Genomic DNA, 21,523 nt, shown 5'->3' with positions numbered 1-21,523 from the left:
ATTTTCATCAAATGGTAGGTTAAATTCATGTAGTCATAATCTTTAAAAATTCCCCAAGTATTTCTGCACTCAGAAGAAAATAGCACACCAAATAAAAAAGAACTTTTTAGAGTAAGACAATCTTCTGTGACAGAAAACAATCCACTTTCTGAAAAATTAAAATAACCTATTAAAATAAAATTACCTTATACCACTGCATCGGGAAGAACTCATAATTTTCACGTCCCAAAAATTCCACATGAGGACACACAAGGGGTCCAGACCTTGCCACAGGCAACTTCTCCTCAACTACAGCTTGTGTATTGTAGCACAGATCAGACTCATTCTTCACAAATTTCAATTTGATGCAGTAAGTTAAATTTCTAAATTAAATGAAAATGGATAAATAAGACACATGTGTTTTTTTTCTGCCTTTAACTATAGCAGCACCTAGAACACATGTTTAAAACACATCAACTCTTTTCTTACCTTACTGCACAATAGTAATATCCTGAGTCCTCCACCATAGCAGGAACAAACCAAAGTTTTTCTTTGTACTGATGAATCCTGGAGTCTCTCTCTATAGATACAGGTGTTGTGCTGCCATTTTTATACCAAATTACTGTGGCATTATTTACATTTGGGGGAAGCGGACAAGAACGAACATCAATTTCATCTGCATACGAAACTAAAGTTATTTTTGTGCTCTCGTTTTCACATTTATCTATAAAAGGGAAAGGGAGAAAGAGGAATTTCTATTAAAGCAGTCAATGTTTCATAACGCAATATCTACATATAGACACATGTTAAATAAATCAACTCTTTTATATGAGTATTTTAACACCTTATGATTGAGAGATTTATGTTAGGAGCCTGGGAGATTAATATCCAAGTCTAGTGATGTTACCTACCCCCTCTCTGCTTTTCAACAAGCTATTTAACCTCTAACATACCTTGATCACTCATAAAAATATTGGGGATGGTGTGGAAGTGGAGATTTCTACTATAATATGAAACGGAGAAACTGTGTTTACCCTCCTACTTGAGAAATTTTTAAAAATGGACAAAGTATATGAAACAACAATAGTTTAAGATGTTGAATATCAGGGAACATCACTGTCACTGTCATCCTGATGCTCATCAATTTGCTCGAGCGGGCACCAGTCACGTCTCCATTGTGAGACTTGTTACTGTTTTTGGCATATCGAATATGCCATAATGCACGGGTAGCTTGCCAGGCTCTGCCGTGTGGGTGGGATACTCTTGGTAGTTTCCCGGGCTGTCCAAGAGGGGTGGAGGAATCGAACCCGGGTTGGCTGCGTGCAAGGCAAATGCCCTACTCGCTGTGCTATCACTCCAGCCCCCGTGGAGCTCCAGTGGCACAATTGGTTAGCACGGGCAGTACTTATACCCAAGAAGTAGTACAATCCAAAAAGAAGAAAAACAAAAAACCAATCTAAGTGACTTAGAAATAGAGAAGACCAATCCACAGAAAAATTTAAAACAGTCATTACTACTCTTACCATCTATTTAGGGTGCTAGCTCAAATGTGTTGACTGGACACATGAATGATATTTTTGAAAAACAAATAGAAGTTAGCAGAGCAAATGGCAGCAAAAGGAGCCTGGTGAACTGCATGGGGAAATGGGATCAGAAGGGGAACATCCATCAGTTTGGGGGTGGGGGTGGGGGGAAGAAGTACAAAACTCCACAGAGAATTCCAGAGAAGTTTTGCAGAAACAACAGCGGATAAGTCAATTACAGTCACAAGATTACTGGATGGGGGAGTGACAGAGAAGCTGGAGATGTGGCAGCCCACACAGTGCTGAAGCAGAAACCCACAGTGTGTGCTAGGAGGGGCAGGAGAGCAAGGGTGCCAGGCAGCTGTGGGCTTTCAGCACTCCAACAGCAAATCGTAGACAGGAAACCTGTCAAGGGCTTCGAAGGGACCCAGAGAAGAACAGGAAAAAGCTCAGAAACAAATAACTGTTGTGGCCTGAGTCATTCTGGGAAGCACCTCAGGACAAGGCATCCAGACAATGACAAAAGATAATATGACTCACTTCCACCCCAGGCCTTAATCGAAGGATAAAAGTTGAGCCAAGAGTGTCTGAACCTTGCCCAAAAGTAGAGAGAAATTATGGGGGAAACTGTCTGCCATAGAGGCAGAGGGAGAGATGGCGGCGGAGGGTTGGAGGGGACATCGGTGGTAGAAAATGTGCACTGGTGGAGGGATGGGTGTTCAATCATTGTATGACTATAATTCAAACATGAAAGCTTTGTAACTGTGTCTCCCAGTGATTTGATTAAAAAAAAGTTTCTGAACCTTGGAAATACAAAACATCCAACCTAAGGACTGATGCAAATGATCCCTGGTGTGGAACTGGGAAATACAAAACCAGAAGTGAATCAGAAAGAGAAGAATAGCTACAGAATTATCTCTTCCATGTGTGGGATATAAAGAAAGGCAGTAGGAGAAATTATCTTCTGGGTGACGGAGATCAAGTGGTCTGTGGAACCTAGGTAGAGTGATGCTGGAACTCTGGTGGGGGGTGTGGTATTGGAATGATGTATACATGATGCTATCATTCACAGTATTAAAAATCATAGTGCTTGAATCAAAATAGACAAGGGGGCTGGAGTGATAGTACAGTTGGTAGGGTGTTTGTCTTGCACACGGCCAACCCGGCTTTGATTCCCAGCATCCCATATGGTCCCCCAGGCATTGCCAGGAGTAACCCCTGTGCATTGCTGGGTGAGTGACCCAAAAAACAAAATAAATAAATAAATAAATAGATAAATAAATAAATAAATAAATAAATAAATCACTGTCACTGTTATCCTGTTGCTCATCGATTTGCTCGATCAGGCACCAGTAACGTCTCTCATTGAGAGACTTATTGTTACTGTTTTTGGCATATCCAATATACACAGGTAGCTTGCCAGGCTCTGCCGTGCGGGCTCCATACTCTCAGTAGCTTGCCGGGCTCTCCGAGAGGGGCGGAGGAATCGAACATGGGTCGGCTGCGTGAAAGGCAAAAGCCCAACCACTGTGCTATTGCTCCAGCCCAAATAAATAAATAAAGAAATAAACAAACAGACAGACAAAATAAAATTTCTAGAGATGGAAACTCTAATACTGCATTAAAGAAATACACTGAGGCCAGGACCTAGGATAATTTCAGTGCAGTCACAGACCAAACTCAATGCAGAGCCCCTCAGCTGACTGGCAGGTCTTCCTAGGCCAGATGCACATGTGGACATTTGCCACCTATGCACAAGCCAACTGTCCCTCAAGATTCAGGACAAAGGAGCACACAGCAGTAGCCTTTGAACACCTGAAGGCACTGTCCTAGTGACCCCTGACAGACACAGTGAAGAAGTAGAGGAACTCACCAGCCAAATGAGTGATGTTAAAGCTTGAGAAAGGACCCAAGCACACAAGAGTTCTCAACTCTCCCTGATGAAAAATTCCAGTAACACGGGCCAGACTCTTCACCGAAGTAAGAAAGCAATAGAAGAGAGATACAATACAAGAAAAAAATTCAATCAGAAGTAACAGAACTGAAAAGCATAATAGAAATGAAAAACACAACAGAGAGGAAAAGCAGCTAACTCAGAGAAGCAGAGAAATGCATCAGTGTACTCAGGGCAGGAAGCAAGAAACCATCCAAAAGAAACAGAAAAAAGGAAAATGAAGAGAATATCAGAGATCTATGTGACAGTCATAAGCGAAACAATATCCAAAGTATAGGGGTCCCAGAAGAAATGGAAAAAGAAAAAGGAAAACTCTCATGTAAGAAGTATAACTTATAAATGGATAGACATGGAGAGTATCATGCTAAGTAAAATGAATCAGAAAGAGAGGGACAGACATAGAAGGACTGCACTCATTTGTGGAGTACAGAATAACATCACATGAGGCTGACACCCAAGGACAGTAGATACAAGGGCCAGGAGGATTGCCCCAGAGCTGGAAGACTGCTTCATGAGCAGAGGAGAGAAGGCAGATGGAATAGAGAAGAGACCACTAAGAAAATGATGGCTGGAGGAATCAGTCGGGGTGGGAGATGCATGCTGAAAGTAGAAAATGGACCAAACATAATGACCTCTCAGTGTCTGTGTTGCAAGCCATAATGCCCAAGCCAAAAGCAGAGAGAGAGTATGGGGAATACTGTCTGCATGGAGGCACGGGGAGGGTGGGAAAAGGGGGGTATACTGGGGATATTGGTGGTGGGGAATGTGCACTGGTGGAGGGATGGGTGTTTGATCATTGTGTGACTGTAATCCAAACATGAAAGCTTGTAACTATCTCACAGTGATTCAATAAAATAAAAAATAATAAAAAATAATTATAACCAAGAGTTACCCCCACTCTGAGTACAGCTCAAAGAATTAAAAAAAAATCAATTTAAGCTGAAAGTCACCACGACACATTGCAATTAAAACACCAAGAGTCAAAGATAGACAATCCTAAGAGCAGCTAGCGCAAAGTAAAAATATTATGATGGAAACCTTGAAACTCACAGCCTATTTCTTAAATGAAGCCCTAAAGGCTAAGAGAGAATGGTACAATACAGCCAACGTACTCAACAAAATGGAAATCCCAACAAGAATATTTATCCAGCAGGTTGCCATTCCAGTTTGAAGAAGCAACAAAAAATTTCATTGACAAATGACAGCTAAAGAAGTTCATGGAAACTAATCAGAATTGTGTTCAACCCCCAGCATCCCATATGGTTCCCTAAGTAGTCCAGAAGTGATCCCTGAATGCAGAGCCAGGAGTAAGCCTTGAGCTGGGTTGGCCCCCAAATGAAAGGAAACAAAACAAAACCAAACCTACAAAGGGAATCACATTCACTGCTGGCTGAACTATTTATGGTTCATTCACTTCATAAAACTGTTTTTGTAGAATATATTTCTTTTACTCTGTACATGTATACGTATTTTTTTAAAGAATTGAATACTTTAGCTTTAGTTAGATCTTCCCTCTCGGAGAGCCCAGCAAACTACCGAGAGTATCCCTCCCACATGGCAGAGCCTGGCAAGCTATCCGTGGCGTATTTGATATGCCAAAAACAGTAATAACAAGTCTCACAATGGAGACATTACTGGTGCCTGCTCAAGCAAATCGATGAACAATGGGACGGCAGTGCTATGAAACTGTTTAGAAACTTCTCAAAACAAGTAGAACTTTCATATGACCCAAAAAACCAACATAAATAAGCAGATAAATATATAAATAAAACAAATTTACTTGATAAAGCTCTAACCAAACTGCTCAAGAAAGAGAGTTACATCCCACTCTAATCATTTTAAATGGGTTATAAGTTAATACTGGGAGCAAGTTTATGCCAATAACTTCAACAACTTAAATGGGCAAATTCCCTGAAATGTACAGTGTATAGCAGCTCCCCCAAGAAATAGATATTAAAGAAACATATTTGAATAGCATTAGAGATATATTAAAGAAATTAATTGGTAATTAAAAACCTTTCAACAACTAAAACAAAATTTAGATTTAGAAGGTTTCACTGGCATAGTAATGAGAAATATGAATTTAACATAACTTTTCCAGAAAATTGAAGATTTAGTAACACTTTTCAATTCACTCCATGAGATCAACATTATTCTAATACCAAAACCAAGGAATGCAAGAAAACTAAAATTAAACATTTATCAGAAATATCAGAAAAACTTCAATTAAAATAATTTAATGATTTGAATCTCGCAATGTATTTTTTAAAAGAGTAATGATTGTGATATATGTAAAATCTCAGGAATGCAAAATTTGATTGACATTTTAGAAATTATATAAATAGTTCTATATATAATCAGATTTAAATTTTTGCATAGTCATCTCAAGAGAATCAAAGACAGTATTTGGAAAAAATTTAACATCCATTTATGATTTTTTAAATAGCTCCAGAAACCAGGAATGGAAATCAACTGCTTGAACCTAACAAAGGACAACTAAGCAAATCTACAGTTATCATTCCTAGTAAGAACAGGAGCAAGGAGAAAATTCCTGCCCTAGTCATTTTTATTTAACATTAACTAGTTAATGCATTATGTCACCCCCCAAAAAGAAATAAATAGCATCCAGATTTAAAAAAAAAAAATCTTACTTTCCACAATCTGCATATCTTTTTTTTTTTTCTTTTTGGGTCACATTTGGCAATGCACAGGGGTTACTCCTGGCTTTGCACTTAGGAATTACTCCTGGCAGTGCTCAGGGGACCATATGGGATGCTGGGAATCGAACCGAGTCGGCCGTGTGCAAGGCAAATGCCCTACCCGTTGTGCTATCACTCCAGCCAAACTGCCTATCTTTATGCAAAAAATTAAAAAGAACTTCTCAGTCAAGATTTCCAGAATGTCCACAAGAGTTTGCATAAATCCACTCCCCCCATAAGAGTAACAGACCAGTTGGGAAAAAAATTGAAATCAAAAACTTTCTACAAAAAGAGGAGAATTTATTCATCAGCAGCAGCAACACTGGCTGAGTCTGTACAGAGCAGTGCTGTGTGGCCTGAAAACTTCATCTACTCTGATACATTTTCCCAGCTTCACTATAGCCTTGAAAACCAGTGGGCTGGCAATAGCAGCCTGGGATTGGAAACCTCAGGGGGGAAAAAAAAATCATTTCCAGAGCACTGGCTCCCTCTGAGCTAACAGGCGGCTCCTGGAAAAGGCACACTCAAAGGGCAGGATTGTGAATGACTGACTCAGAACTCCCCAGGGAAAAGGCCTACCTCCAGGGGGTTTGTTTTATACAAATTAGTTTGTAGCTGCCCAAGGCTGGCCAGAAGTAAAGGGAAGATTTAGTTATGGAACTAAATGTCACAGGGAGTTTGGAAAGCTCCAAACTGCTCTGAGGAGTTTACGCTCAAACGTGGTTTCATTAACACAAATTGAGGCGACTGACAGAGACTAAAGCAGAGAGATGACACCCTAAGTATTGACGAATAACCCAGCCAACTCCAGTCCTTCACAAGGGCGCACTGATCGGATCATGTCTTGAGAAAGTGGCTGGCTAGTCAGAAGTCACCAAGAGTTGACCAAGCACACTTCAGCAGCTGTATACTGTAGGAAATCGCATTTCATAGAATTATCCAAGAAAATGATCTAATAAGAGAAGCTACAGAAACACTTTTTGGAAAAAAAAATGACGGGGGATGGGCAATAGTAACAGATCTTCAGTATAAATTTCTAGAGTTGCCACTTATAGTATCTAAAGTGGCCATTTCCAACAAAACAAAATAAAATGTGCAATTTCCAACAAAACATGCAAATAAATATTAAAATAGTCCCCTTACGCAGGTGGGGGAAAGGATAACTATAGAAACTCCAAAATGAGTCTAGATATTAGACTTAGTAGCACTGTAGCACTATCTTCCCATTGTTCATCAATTTGCTCGAGCGGGCACCAGTAACGTCTCTAGTGTGAGAATTGTTACTGTTTTTGGCATATCAAATACGCCACAGGTAGCTTGCCACGTTCTGCGGTGCAGGAATAATACTCTCGGTAGCTTGCTGGGCTCTCCGAGAGGGACGGAGGAGTCAAACCCAGGTCGACCGCGTGCAAGGCAACACTCTTGGTAAAGACTGAAAATTTACTTTTAAAAATATGCTCAAAGAACGAAAGGATCTATGTACAAAAAACTAAAGAAAGGGGTCAATGGAGGTAACTCAGCAGTCACAGGGTTAGGCCTATACTCCCTGAGCACTATCAGGAATAGCCCTGAAGCCCTGAGCCCTGCCAAGGAAGCTTTTGTGACCCCAGTACTACAGGGGCTGAGAAGTTCTACACCCTCAAGAGCATTGAACTGTCCTTCTCAGTTGGTTAAGAATGGCCTGATATGGCCCCAGGCACACTGAGCACCGCTTCAGGGGATTAAGAAGAAAAGAATGAAAGAAAAGCATAACAGAACACTCTCTCTCTCTCTCTCTCTCTCTCTCTCTCTCTCTCTCTCTCACACACACACACACACACACACACACACACACACACACACACTTTCTCTCTCTCTCACACACACACTCTCTTTCTCTCTCACACACACACACTCTCTCTCTCCCTCCCTTTGTCTGTCTATAACTCTGTCTCTCTCTCTCTCTCTCTCTACACACACACACACACACACACTACATACGAGCTCAGAGACAGTTGAAAAATATGGCCACACGCAAGGCTACGCAAGGCTACGCACAAGGCCACGCGCAAGACCCTACTTACTGTACTATCTCTTTGGCCCAGCATAAAAGTATAAAAGTACTTCTGATTTCTAATTTCTTTAATCCATCTTTTTTTAAATTAAAAAGTGTATTTGTAATGCATATAATTCTATCAGGTTTTTAAATAACTGTGCAAAAACAAAGGCTATAAGTCGCTTTAGAACTTTGTAGTTGCTCAATGAGTAATCTTCCCTCAGCAGATACATCATCTTACTAAACTCACCTGAATTGGGAGTACTGTTCCCTCAGCCCTGAAACACTTCTTCACTCAGCTTTCAGGACTCTAGTCTTTGTCCTTTCAAGCCAGTCTCCCACTGGCTCCCTAACCACCCATTCTGGGAAGGGTACAGGGTTCAGTTTGTAAAGTTCTTGCCTACTCCAAACAGGATTGCTCCCACTCCCACCCCCAAAAGCTTTTCTCTAGTCTCCTAGTTCTAAAAGCATATTGTTTAAATTTTTCAATGTTATATCCCTCTCCTTTGGGCTCTGAACTGTTCAGTCAACTCCACTATTTAGACATCCCGGGATGATTCCGACATTTCAGCTAAATTTGATGCATCCAATCTGAGCACTCGATCTTATCCCCAACCTACCCATGGCAATCACACTTTGCATATGTTCAGTGTCAAAACCATGGAATCCCTCTTGTGTTCAGCCTTTCCCTAAGAACTGCAGGCCATCTGAAAATCTTACTGACTCTAGCTTTCAAATATATCAAAATCTGGCTGATTCTCACTTCTCCTTGGCATCCTGGAACAGGTTATCACAGTGGTGACTTGCATAGATCATTCCAACAATGTCCTACGTGCCTCTGGCTCTGCCTCCTTGTAATCTGTTCACACCACAAGAATCAGAGTGAGTCTGTCAGATCACCTCTCTGGCTTTGAACAAAGAACCAGACTTCCCACGTCACTCAGCCAAGATCCTTATAAAGAACAACACGGGTCTAAGCAACGATCCTGCACTGTTCCCCTCATTTTTTAAATCTCCCCACCCCTAACCACGCTCCCTACCTCGCACGGTACTCAGACCACACTGCTGTTTCGGTTCTTGAAACGCAATTCTGCTCTCGCCTCGGGGGTTGGTACAAGTTGCATGAAAAGTTTCTCCTTTCTCAAGCTGAAATCTGTGTGCACCTCTTTCCCTCTTCTCCAGGTTTGACACAGAAGTTAACTGCTCAGTGAGTCCTTCACTGGCCACGCTATCAACATATTTAAGCACTGCCCACGGTAGCTGGTCTCAATATGTCACACTCTCTTTTCCTGCTGTTTTCCTTACTCTTATTACTGTATGACAGTATATATATTTACTCTGATGATGGATTTTCTCTCTTCTGTGCAGACAGGGACTTTTGTCTGGACTGTCCATTGCTAAATCCCCAGTGCAGGCTGACACAGGAGGGGTTCAACATATTTATAGTGAGGGGCTGTGGGCAGGGTGGAGTGAACACAGAGATAGGGAAAACAAAGGATTGTGCAGCTGTGGCTTCAGTAGTCTACATTTATCACCTCTTTCAACTGAAAGCAGGACTTCCTGAACTGCATTCCTCAGTCAGCAACTGGGTGAGAAGGAAATGCCTGAACAAGACCTGGGACAGCTAGATTTTACCTCTGACTAAAAACTAGCTACAGTGACTTAGGACTCTACCTCACTAGTCCTGTTTCCAGTCTTTAATAAGAAGCGAAGATATTAGAAGGAATAGCTACTAAACTGTATATGATGCTGCAATAAATAGATAAAACTGCATTTTTAAAAGACTAAAAGTATAACAATATATGAGTACTAAATTGATTCTTCTGGTTAGCTGAATTTCTCCCTCTGAGGAGTCTTCTCTCTCTGGATCCTGGATTTGATAGAAACAGAGAGGGAAGGGCCACAGCAGCAGTGCAGTGTGTAGGGCACTTGCCTTGCATATGGCCAGCCCAGGTTCAATCCCTGGCATCCTATGTGGTCCCCCAAACCTTCCAGGAGTGTTCTCTGAGTGCAGAGTCAGGAATATGACCTGAGCAGTGCCTGGTGGGGCCCCAAAACAAAATCAAAACAAGAAATAGGAAGGGAAAATGGCTGTTAAGAAATTTATCTCACTTGCTGTACTACGACTATGTGCCGCCCGGGGAGGGATTTTCCCTCTCCACCCTGTCTTTCTGTGTGGAAAATGGTGGCGGCAGCATCATTCACGTGGCAAGAGCCACCCCTTAAGACTTCCACCCAGAGGTATGAACTTTGCAATATTTTGGCTCATAGGCGATCATGGGAAGGGGGCGTTACCGGCACGCCCTCAGCCCAGATAAGATCCGGAGTTACTGCTCCCGAAACAGATCCTCTACTCCTAACAACTATGATCCGAGAGGTCTTCTAACCCATTTTGGCACCCAGAGCGGCTTCTTACAGACATGCATCTAGACTGTGAACTGAACTAAAATATCAGAAATCCAAAACCTCATAGAGGTTTTGGAAATCAAAACCTCATAGAAATCAAAACCTCATAGAAATCCAAGAGCTCACAGAATCTTCATTCTCAGCAATGAAAAGAAATTATTAAATGATGCCTTTTCAGCAGGCCTGATTGTTGGGGGAACATTCCAAACAATAATAGTGAGTTCTCTATTGAAATATTTTGAATGTATTCAAAGTATAGAGAACAAAATGAAGATCATTAGCTACTTAGGTGGGGGTTGGGTGGTAGGGGAGTATATTGGGGTTCTTGGTGGTGGAACATGTGCACTAGTGAAGGGATGGGGGTTCAATCATTATATGACTGAGACTTAAACCTGAAAGCTTTGTATTTTTTTTCACTGTGATTCAATATAATAAAATAAAATAAAAAGAAATTTATCTCACGTGTGCTAAATCAGTTTCTTAGCAGCACAAGAAAATGCTGAACTTACCAGTCTTCAGAGAAGAAATCAGTAGGGCTGTGAAACAAACAAGTCTGAGTAACACTTTCATATTCTCCTAGAGAAAGAGAAAAAGAAAAACAAAAATAAATATGCTACTTATTCAGAAGTCCTCTAAACCAGCAAGCAATGACCCCCTGCTCCCCCAGCACCTATCATACCACCCTGATAAGCCAGTCTACCTCCGCCATTGGAGTGATAGCACAGCAGGCAGGGCGTTTGCCTTGCACATGGCCGACCCAGGTTCGATTCCTCCGCTCCTCTCCGAGAGCCTGTCAAGCTACTAGAGTATCTTGCCCGCACGGCAGAGCCTGGCAAGCTACCGTGGTGTACTTGATATGCCAAAAACAGTAACAACAAGTCTCACAATGGAGACATTATTGGTGCCCACTTGAGCAAATCGATGAACAACAGGATGACAGTGCTACTACAGTGCTACCTCCACCATTAATGTAGTAAAGATGTGATGAAAACGGGTTCAGAGTGGATAAGAGTTTATAAGATAACTGGACAAACTCAAACATTCTAATAACTTGAAAACATCCGTCATCTGTACCAAGAGACATTTTAAGTCTCGGATCTACTTAAAATTTCCCTAAATCAACCTATGCTTCATACAAAGTAGACTCTCCCCTGGACTCTAAACCAGGTTTCCTGTTTATGTAACTTTGCTACCCACTGCTAGAACTCACTTGAAAAAGTCCCACCATGCTTCTAAGTTCATTCAAAGGTCACAGCTTTATTTATAATGTCCATTGCCCATAGAGTCTGATGCACACCCAAATGAATCAAAAATGCTAAAGAAATTGTAACCAATTAATTGATATTGGTTTGGTTCTTGAGATTAGGTGGTTTCCCCCTTCTCTAAGGATTCCTAAAATTACTACAATGATTATGTGTTAATCTTATCATACACAGAACAAAAACCATATTCCCCTGAGTGATTTAGAAATTCACATCAATATAGCATCAGCTATAATAGATATTAGTCATCAGTTGGTGCTGGAAAAATTGTTTAGTCCTTCTGCTGTACACAGAGAGTTTAGATTTACTGAGCAACACCCAGGCAGGAGCCATAGCCCAGAGGGTAGGGTGTTTGCCTTGCATGAGGCTAACCCAGGTTTGATTCCTCCGCCCCTCTTGGAGAGCGCAGCAAGCTACTGAGAGTATCTTGCCCGCATGGCAGAGCCTGGTAAGCTACCCGTGGTGTATTCGATATGCCAAAAACAGTAACAAGTCTCACAATGGAGATGTTACTGGTGTCCACTTGAGTAAATCGATGAGCAACAGGATGACAGTGACAGTGAGGATGACAGTGACAGTGACGGTAACACCATCACAATGTTCCTGAGGCATTCCCATGCATCTTTAACTTCTCCTTTATGTTCTGGTTCCCCTGTTAATCGCTCAATTCCTCTAATCAGAACCTGTGACTTGTAAAGTCAGATTCTTCAGAGATCTCTGGATTTTGTACTTGTAAGTAAAATATTGCTTTTCTCTTTCTTTATACTGTCGCTCTCTGTATCTCCACCCACCACCTGCCACCTTTGGGAATTATGGTTTGCAATACAGATACTGTACGATAGCACAGCAGGCAGGGCATTGCCTTGCACGTGCCTGACCCAGGTTCGATTCTTCCAACCCTGTCAGAGAGCCCAGCAAGCTATCAAGAGTATCTTGCTCCATGGCAGAGCCTGGCAAGCTACCCATGGTGTATTTGATATGCCAAAAACAGTAACAACAAGTCTCACAATGGAGACGTTACTGGTGCCCGCTCAAGCAAATTGATGAACAATGGGATGACAGTGCTACAATACTCCTTCCTTTATGTCCTTTGCAGCTTACTTTAGAGCAATGTCCTTTTTGTATAGACACAGAAAGACAATCGATGCTATGCTCTTGAGACTTGAGAGTTAATTGATTCTGAACAATATTTACTCCTGGGCGCTTGTCATATTTACTTGAGTTAAGCCTCAGCTGCCCTTAGTTCCTAGCACTCCAAAAGGAGGGTCCCCATGAGGGATTTGGATGGACCCAGAGCAAGCCATAAATTCCCTGGTATCAAAAATGAACAAGCCAAGCACCATAAAGCTTTTCCCTGTATTCCTCCCACATCCATTAGATCTCAGCCTAGGTCACCATCCCCACACCCTGACAGAGGACCCTTCCCCATCTGGACTCCATAGCAACCACCATTTATACCTTCAACAACCTTTTGCAAATTTACTGCAGTTACAGGAGGCTCTTGAGAGGAAGAATCACAACTTGCTCATCATTACTCCCACAGCATCAGGCACTGTGCTTGGAATGCAGAAATCCTTAATAAGTTCTCAAAGAATGAATGAAAAATCGCACAAAACAGTCATAGCTTTTGTCCCACCTCAAGGGAACTGTCTGGAGAAGACCACGTCATCTCACAGTATGACGACTTCTGCCCTTCAGTTTTTATAGGGTCTGAAATGCTCTTGCACTCTCCTCTGTAGCTATACTAACTGCAAGCATAAAATAGTTCAACAATGTATGAATAACTCAGACCTTAAGATATGCAATCATTTGATTATTGACTGGGAAATAATCAATTTAAAATTTGTGTAGAAGGTACTTTAAATTTTTATCATCTCTTGTATATAAAGCCCCCAAAAGATTTTCAAAGCATAAGTCACATCCTATGCTTGGTTTTTCCCACCCCCTATGCTTGCCTCAAATCTTGAAACCCACCTCAAAGAAGTCAGCCTGAAGTTTTATTCATGAACATTTTATTCATGTACAATTTTATCCATGAACTTCTCATAAATTTGCCTAGAAGAATGCTACTATGTTCATAGTTACCTCCACATCATATCTGGATAAACAAATAAGATAAAAATCTTTGAAGTCTTATATCCTGACTCATTATCTCTTATAATAAATGTGCAGAAGTGAGTCTTAAGTCTCTATAAGAAAGGAGAAAACAAAGGGTTAAATGTTTCCCAATTACAAGTTCTAGGCCAATCAATTACTCATTTATCAAAAAAATAAAATAAAATAAAGGTACTATGAAATCAGTGGAACATTGCCAGCTGTTACTTCATTCAGCTACAAGATCTGGCTTGTTTTAATTTTCAAGCAGGGAAAAATTAAAAAGATGCTAGACTTAATATTTTAGAATGTATCTCAAGATATTCCAAGAAATGCTTTGGGCTTACAACATATGGACAAACAGCCTAATTTAACTCATAAGTCTAAGGCCAATGGCCAGCCAGCACAGGGCAGTCTGGTTTTAGCTGTAACTCCTCCTGCACCTCAGTTATCCTCATCTGAACAAGCGGGTGGGCAATGAGCCAGATGATTTCACAGCTTTCAATTTCACAGCTAGATGCCACTTGCCCTGCCCCAGAACTCCCCTGGGAAAAAGCAGTAGGTAGGAGTGCTCCTTCTCAGACTTTCTGTATGGAACCTGCCTCTAAAGCATCAGGAATGGGTTCAGCTCCAGGTCAGGAGCCCTCACCATTGAACTTACTTGGGAAATAAATCTCAAAGAAACAAGCCAGAAAAAAGAAAAAAAAAAACAAACAGGCACTTTCTACCATCAATTTATTGGACTGAGACTCTAGTAGAACTATACAAGTTTCAGCTATGCATCATAAATCAACAGTCTAGGCAGCATGAAGTCCCCACTAACAGTCAGACTCCAGTCTTCACACAAATGGCCCACTTCACCTAACCTATGTGTCCCTATTCTTCTTTGTTTCTGATAACCACTGTAGCGCTGTAGCACAATTGTAGCACTGTCGTCCCGTTGTTCATCAATTCGCTCGAGCGGGCACGCAAACTGGACCTCCCGCATCCTGCTCAAAATCGTCCCAATACTTGTTTCCTGTCTTAGAGAAGAGCCCCTCTCATAGGTGTTAGGTGATATTTCATTGTTGTTGTAACTTGTATTTCATGTTCCTGTTTGTCATCTGCAGGTCTCGTTAGGTGAAGTTTCCTCTGTTTGTTTTTTTGGTTTTTGTTGTTGTTGTTGTTGTTGTTTTTGCTTTTTGGGCCACAACCAGCGATGCTCTGGGGTTACTCCTAGTTCCGTATTCCGGAATTACTCCTGGTGGTGCTTGGGGGACCATCTGGGATGCCGGGGATGGAACCCGGGCCAGCTATGTGCAAGGCAAACGCCCTCCCCACTGTACTATCACTCTGGCCCCTCCTCTGTTTGTTTTTAATCAGGTCGTTTGCTTTCCATTTGCTGACTTTGCAAGTTCTTTATATGGTTTGGAAATTCACGTCTAGTTGGATGCATGATATGCAAATAGGTTTCCTCATTCAGTAGATTTCCTTTTTATTTTGATAGTTTCCTTTAACTATCTTTTAGTTTAATATGCTCCCATCTGTACATTTTGCCTTTGTTTCTCTTGCTTTTGGACTAGAGAACCCAAAGACATCTCTAAGGCCAACTTTCAAGAACTAAAGGAGTATATTTTCTTCTGCTAAATTTATAGTTTTAGATCTTGCATCCAATTCATTAGGTGCTTCTTAATTAACTTTTTTGCAAATGGTGAGAGATAGTAGTACAGTTTCATTAAGATACTTTTGAGTGTGATTGTCAAGTTGCCAGTGCCAATTATTCAAGAGACTTTCTTTGTTCCACTGTAGACACTTGGGTCCTCTGTCTAAAACAAGTTGTCCATATATGAGTGGGTTTATTTTTGAACTCTCACTTTTAACAGACCTTCTCTTTTAGTGCTAGCTTTTCCTTAATCTAAATATATTAATATACCTGCATTCCACAATATATAATTTGAAATAACTTCAAACAAACTGAGCTGTGATTGCCCTGCTTTAAAAACTATAGACATTTTACCACTCATGCATAGTTTTAGTTTTATTTCAATATTTTGAACCTAGGGATGTTTTTCAGGTATGAATCACTTCATAGGCCTTTAGAAAGCTTATACAGCATAATCATAAGACCTTTTAATACCCACTCTATAAAACAAACTGACTAACTCAACATGCAACATTTTTTCTTGGACTAAATGTACTAATTATCACTCTCTTATTCACACTGGACTTAAGAGAAAATATACATCTTGACAAGAAGGTGTCAGAGGCACAGCGGCTCATCATCATGAATCATAACATCTCACAAAATCAAAGAGAAGACTTCCAGCTCCTCCTGTTCCCAGTGTCCTCCAATCTCCAACAGTGTGTCCCCAGAATGACTGTCGGTGATGGGAATGACATGAAGAATGATCCAGAGAAATTACATGAGAGGAAGAGGAAAGAAGAGTGAAGTATGGGTAAGAAGATGGATTTATTTGCAAGGCCCGGAAAGCATCTGGCAGTGAAGTCAACACTCTCATGCCCTCTAACCACTTCACTCTCCTCCTTTCTCTTTTTCCAAGAAATATCTAAAATACTTTTTTTTGCTTTTTGGGTTCACACCCAGTGATGCACAGGGGTTACTCCTGGCTCTGCACTCAGGAATTACTCCTGGCTTTACTCAGGGGACTTTCTTTGTTCCACTGTAGACACTTGGGTCCTCTGTCTGAAACAAGTTGTCCATATATGAGTGGGTTTATTTTTGGACTCTCACTTTTTTTTTTTTTTTTTGCTTTTTGGGTCACACCCGGCGATGCACAGGGGTCACTCCTGGCTCTACACTCAGGAATTACCCCCGGCGGTGCTCAGGGGACCATATGGGATGCTGGGAATCGAACCCGGGTTGGCCACATGCAAGGCAAACGCCCTACCCGCTGTGCTATCGCTCCAGCCCTGGACTCTCACTTTTAACAGACCTTCTCTTTTAGTGCTAGCTTTTCCTTAATCTAAATATATTAATATTTAGGGGATGCTGGGAATCAAACCCAGGTCGCTGTGTGCAAGGCAAATGCCCAACCCGCCGTGCTATCACTCCAGTCCCTAAAATGAATTTTTATATTCACTTCCTCCACTTTTCCTCTCCAGATGGGCAGCATTGCCTCCAGTGTACCTTTGCTCATGGATCCTGAAAAAACACAGTTCATTCCACAGCTCCCAGTGCCTTGGCCTCCACCTGACTGGACAGCATGGTAACACTTGCCCCTGCCCAACACCCCCTCCTTCTCCCAAGAACGAGAGAGAATGAGAAGCTCCCACCCCATCCTGCTCACCAATCTTCACCAACTTGCTGACTCCTCACAGACTCTTCTCCCTACCCATCTGTAAGCAAAGGGTCAATCTGACACCATGGTGCCTCCAGAGCAGCATTTCTCAACAGAAGCACAAGTGTGTGAATTTGAATGTGTGCGCGCGCATGTGTTTTTTTTTTTCGGGGGGGGGGCGCAGCAGGGGAGTCATGATTTAAGATTTGGGTACCAACTGGTAGCACAGGGGACCACTGGAAGGAGTCAGTGTTGGGAGAATGCCATGGTCAGGAAAAGGTGGAGAACTCCTGTTTTGAATGCCTCCTTGGACTATCATTTAGTTTCACCAGCTTCTTCTGCCATTCATGACCAGCTCTGAGCAGATTCTGCTCAGAAGCCTTCCTCTGGTCTCCTCTCTGCCCCCTGCAGACTGCATTCACTACCAGCAAAATAATGAAGTAGTGAACATTCTCAGTACAGTGTCCATGCCTCAGATTTCTAGCAGTGGGACTGAAGGCTCTGTAAGCACTGTGTGGATCCCAGAGTTTTGGCCCTTCCTAGCTAGGCCAGGAAAGAAAAGCACAGAACAGAGTAGGTCTTCCAACCTCCCTGCAAGGAGGGCACATCCCATTCCTGATGAGAGTCCAAATACTGCAGGAGGAGGGAACAGGAGGGAAGGGGAGGGAAGACAAGGGGAAGGGAGGGGAGAGGAGGGGTGGGAGGGGAGGGAAGTGATGGAGAAGGGAGGGGAATGGAGGGGAGAAGAGGGACTTGATGGTTAGATCTAAATCTATCGTGATTTTAAAAAGCAGTTTATAGTAAAACTGAAAATATATTTTTGGCAAATAACAACAGCAATAAAGGGGGCTGGAGCGATAGCACAGCGGGTAGGGCGTTTACCTTGCACGCAGCCGACCCAGGTTCGATTCCCAGCATCCCATATGGTCCCCTCAGCACTGCCAAGAGTAATTCCTGAGTGCAAAGCCAGGAGTAACCCCTTCGCATCGCCGGGTGTGACCCAAAAAGCAAAAAAAAAAAAAAAAAAAAAAAAAAAACAGCAATAAAAAGTCAGACTTATTTCATGGTATTTTTTCAGATGGCTTTTCCCACACAAAGTGAAAGACTTCAGAAAGAGGAAAGGTTAATGGTCCCCCTTGTTAATTAGCAAGCCCTCACACACACTTCTCCGACCTTCCATGCCAGGGTTCCTAAGTTGTTTATTCCAGGGGTGTGGTCTGCACTGAGAATCACACCCTCACCTCTAGTGGCCTGGTCTGCCCACTGCAGTCTGCCAGGTGTGAAAGGAGGCAGGAAGCAGAGTTTTCTAGAAGCTCATGAAAACACTAGCTGGTACAGACTTTCTAGCCATTCTCATTAATTCGTGTGATTCCACAGATCTAAAACTGTCGGCACATTGAGACAGGGTTGTATTTGGAATCTACCCAAAAAGTGACCTCGGAAGCCTGAATCAACTTCCTGGGAGTGCCAGAAAGAGAAACTTCAAATCTAAGACTTTAGTGAGCAGAGGGTAGACATGAACTATGTGAACTAAGTACTGTCCACCAACAGCTCTGTCCAGGTGAAGTGCCCTCATGTCTCCGCACCTCTTTTCCATTTTATGATTCCACAGCCCATACAGACAAAGGGTAAGAGGCGGCTGGAGAGTAGCTGGGGCGGGGGGGGGGGTGGGCAAGGGGAGTTGCAAGACACCCAGGGCTGAGCCCCCATGCAAGGGAGGGATATAGTTCCTACTGTGTGGTGACCTTTACTCTTGAGAAACGTTTCAAACCATGCATAATGTCCTTCCTAATTCTGAGAATGCCACCACTGGGCCTATTCCAGACAACTCCTTGCATGGCATTGGAACAGCATGTGTCGGACACACCCAGAGCATAAGGGACTCAGTTACAACATGGGCCCTCTCTGAAGAGAGTGACAGCAAAGATTCCTGCAGCTGGGAAGTGCCTAAGCTAGAGCTGCGCCACCACACATGGTGTGACGGCAGAGGACAGTCCCCTGCAGTGGCTAAGGACACATCTGCCTGCACTAACCTCCTTTCCTGGCTCCTCTGCCTGCTCCAGGCCTGGCCCACTTGACATCACCCCCTCCCTCTGCAGGACCAGTAGAGGCAACGGCAGCAGAGCCCACATGGGATAACCCAGGAAAGAGGCCTTAGTCAGGTCCCAGCATCAGAGTCTGTCTGTTTCAACAGGAATTCTGGGAGTCCTAGAGGTCTGAGTTCCAGTCAAGAGGGGGGTGATGAGCCAGATTCCCAGAAGGCACCTCTATGGAGGCCTGATCTCACCAAAAACTTGGCTGGCGAAAAGCTGAACAGTCCCAAGAGCAAGGTCTATGTGTGACCTCTCTTTTAATTTGTGTGTGTGTATTTACACACACACACACACACACACACACACACACACACACACACCACTGCACACAGATGTGGCAATCCCAACTATGTATTTAACAGGACTATCCCCAACTTCTCTTGGAGAAAAAGTTCCAATAAACTGTGAGCCAAAAAAAAAAAAAAAAAGAAATCCCTCCTATGACAGACACAAGAGAAGCTAATCACAGAAAATTTGAGAAACACTAAAGCTTTATTGACCTTTCCTTCCATTAGTTTGGTGGAACCAAAACCCTTGTTCACGGCAGATGCTCTGGCTTATCTACTCATGCAAATTGGGCAAGGAAAGGGTTTCAGTTATCAAAGGAAGGACATCATGCACAGGATATAGAGATAAAGTGAAAACCATCACAGAGGTTTCAGATATGACCACAAAATTTAAATCCTTCAACTACCAGAGACAACACCAGCAGAATGGGTTGTTCCACAGGAGTAGTTACAGCACAGAGGAAAGTGAGGCACAGAGAGGTATGGGTAACTGACACAAGGGGCTTCCAGCCAGAAACGGGCCAGACCAAGACCCTGGCACTTTGATGGACTGTGGAAAGACCTACCCTTTGCCCTGATGATCTCCAGGGAGCTCCTGGCAAAAAGCAAACAGACCCAGAGGTAGACGGGGGCCTGGTCTCCTGCCCCTCATGTTTATAAACAGGTCTCCAGTCTGTGGCAGACTTGTTCTTGCTGCTGTCCAAGACCACCCTCTGGTCTCCGTAAAAATATACAGAACCACATTTGACTCACCAGCTCAGCCCTGTCAAAACAATGGACTGAAGTTCACCATTTTAATACAATGATGCATAGACATCAAGGAATTCGGTTGACTTGTATAAATTATGTGATAGTTAATTTTTACTAAATCACTTCAAATTTAAAGTGTTTTTGAACATATTCACCAAATGAGGTGCTAGTTTTTAAGGCACATATCTCAACTCTTAATTGATCAGGAAGTATTGGCTGCAGAAGTTCTCTAGTTTGGTATGTCAGTTGTACAGAGCGCAGGGTGCTCCCAGATACAGCCTTCTATTAGCACAAGTCCACTGAGATGCAATGACCAGTGAGAGGGATTTCCAGAGACACGTCAAAGTCGCTTCTTGTCCATCCTCAGTGGGGACCTCATCCTGAAGACAGGGTCCACAAGAACAATAGTTCCTGTGGGATTTTTTTTCTCTCTCATTACCCATGAGACCTGGCACTGATCCTGCCAACTTTCTCTGACTTGTGAACTCTTAGAAGGCCAATGTCCCCAGAGGTGCTCCTTTGCTCTGCATGGAGCCTTTCTCAGACAGCCTCTAGCAATGTCTTGCTGAAGGCTAACTAGAGCTAGCTCCAGCTAGCTCACATATTTTTTTACCCCACTCGTGTGACTTCACAATCATGGAGCTCATCTAGATACTGTCCGACACAGCTCTAGATTTATTTCTGAAGCCACCTGCTCTTTCTTCCACTCTATCATTTAAATCTTACGGATCCTTTCTGGCTCTGGTAAATTAAAAAAAAAAAAAAAAAAAAAAAGATCACCAGCCCTGTTCTTCAGGGGCATCTGCAGAAATATCCAGGCAACTTGCCAACAACTTCCCCCATCAAAGTTGCAGTGGATTCTCACTAGCTAACAATTATGATTTTATGACATTAGAGTTGATCAATGAAATACTATCTTCATAGGTTGTTATTTTCATCTTAGCCACTGGACCAGTCCATGCGGTGTTTCTATTTTTCCCACAGGTGTAAATAAGTTGAAGTCTGCTGTTCTGTATTCCTGGGCACAGACAGGAAAGATTCAATGACTGCAGAGTCCAAAACTAGACAGGGGAGCAAAGCCTTGAGGGGCCCGTGAGATCTCAGAGAGATTCCCCCGGGGGCTAGGGCTGAGTCATATTACCTGAGGTCACAGCAGGCAAAGA

General features: G+C 42.6%; 1 protein-coding gene across 3 annotated transcripts in view; it reads right to left on the bottom strand.

Moving 5' to 3' along the window:
- IL1R1 (interleukin 1 receptor type 1) overlaps positions 1-21,523 on the bottom strand; it is an 81,019-nt gene that overhangs the window by 19,802 nt on the left and 39,694 nt on the right. For 2 of the 3 annotated variants that reach the window (XM_055121482.1, XM_055121481.1), the window contains exons 2-4: positions 11,106-11,172; positions 469-703; positions 185-362 (exon numbers count right to left, since the gene is read on the bottom strand). In XM_055121482.1, the coding sequence (XP_054977457.1) occupies positions 185-362; positions 469-703; positions 11,106-11,166 (474 nt within the window). In that variant the 5' untranslated portion in view covers positions 11,167-11,172. Of the gene's footprint in view, positions 1-184; positions 363-468; positions 704-11,105; positions 11,173-18,112; positions 18,138-21,523 lie in introns of those variants that run through there. The other variant, XM_055121483.1, reaches the window with a different exon arrangement.

This window comes from Sorex araneus, chromosome X, assembly GCF_027595985.1.
Source record: "Sorex araneus isolate mSorAra2 chromosome X, mSorAra2.pri, whole genome shotgun sequence".
In the NCBI taxonomy this organism is placed as follows: Eukaryota; Metazoa; Chordata; class Mammalia; order Eulipotyphla; family Soricidae; genus Sorex; species Sorex araneus.
The sequence above is the reverse complement of the archived record's forward strand: the minus strand, read 5'-3'. Positions and strand labels throughout refer to the sequence as shown.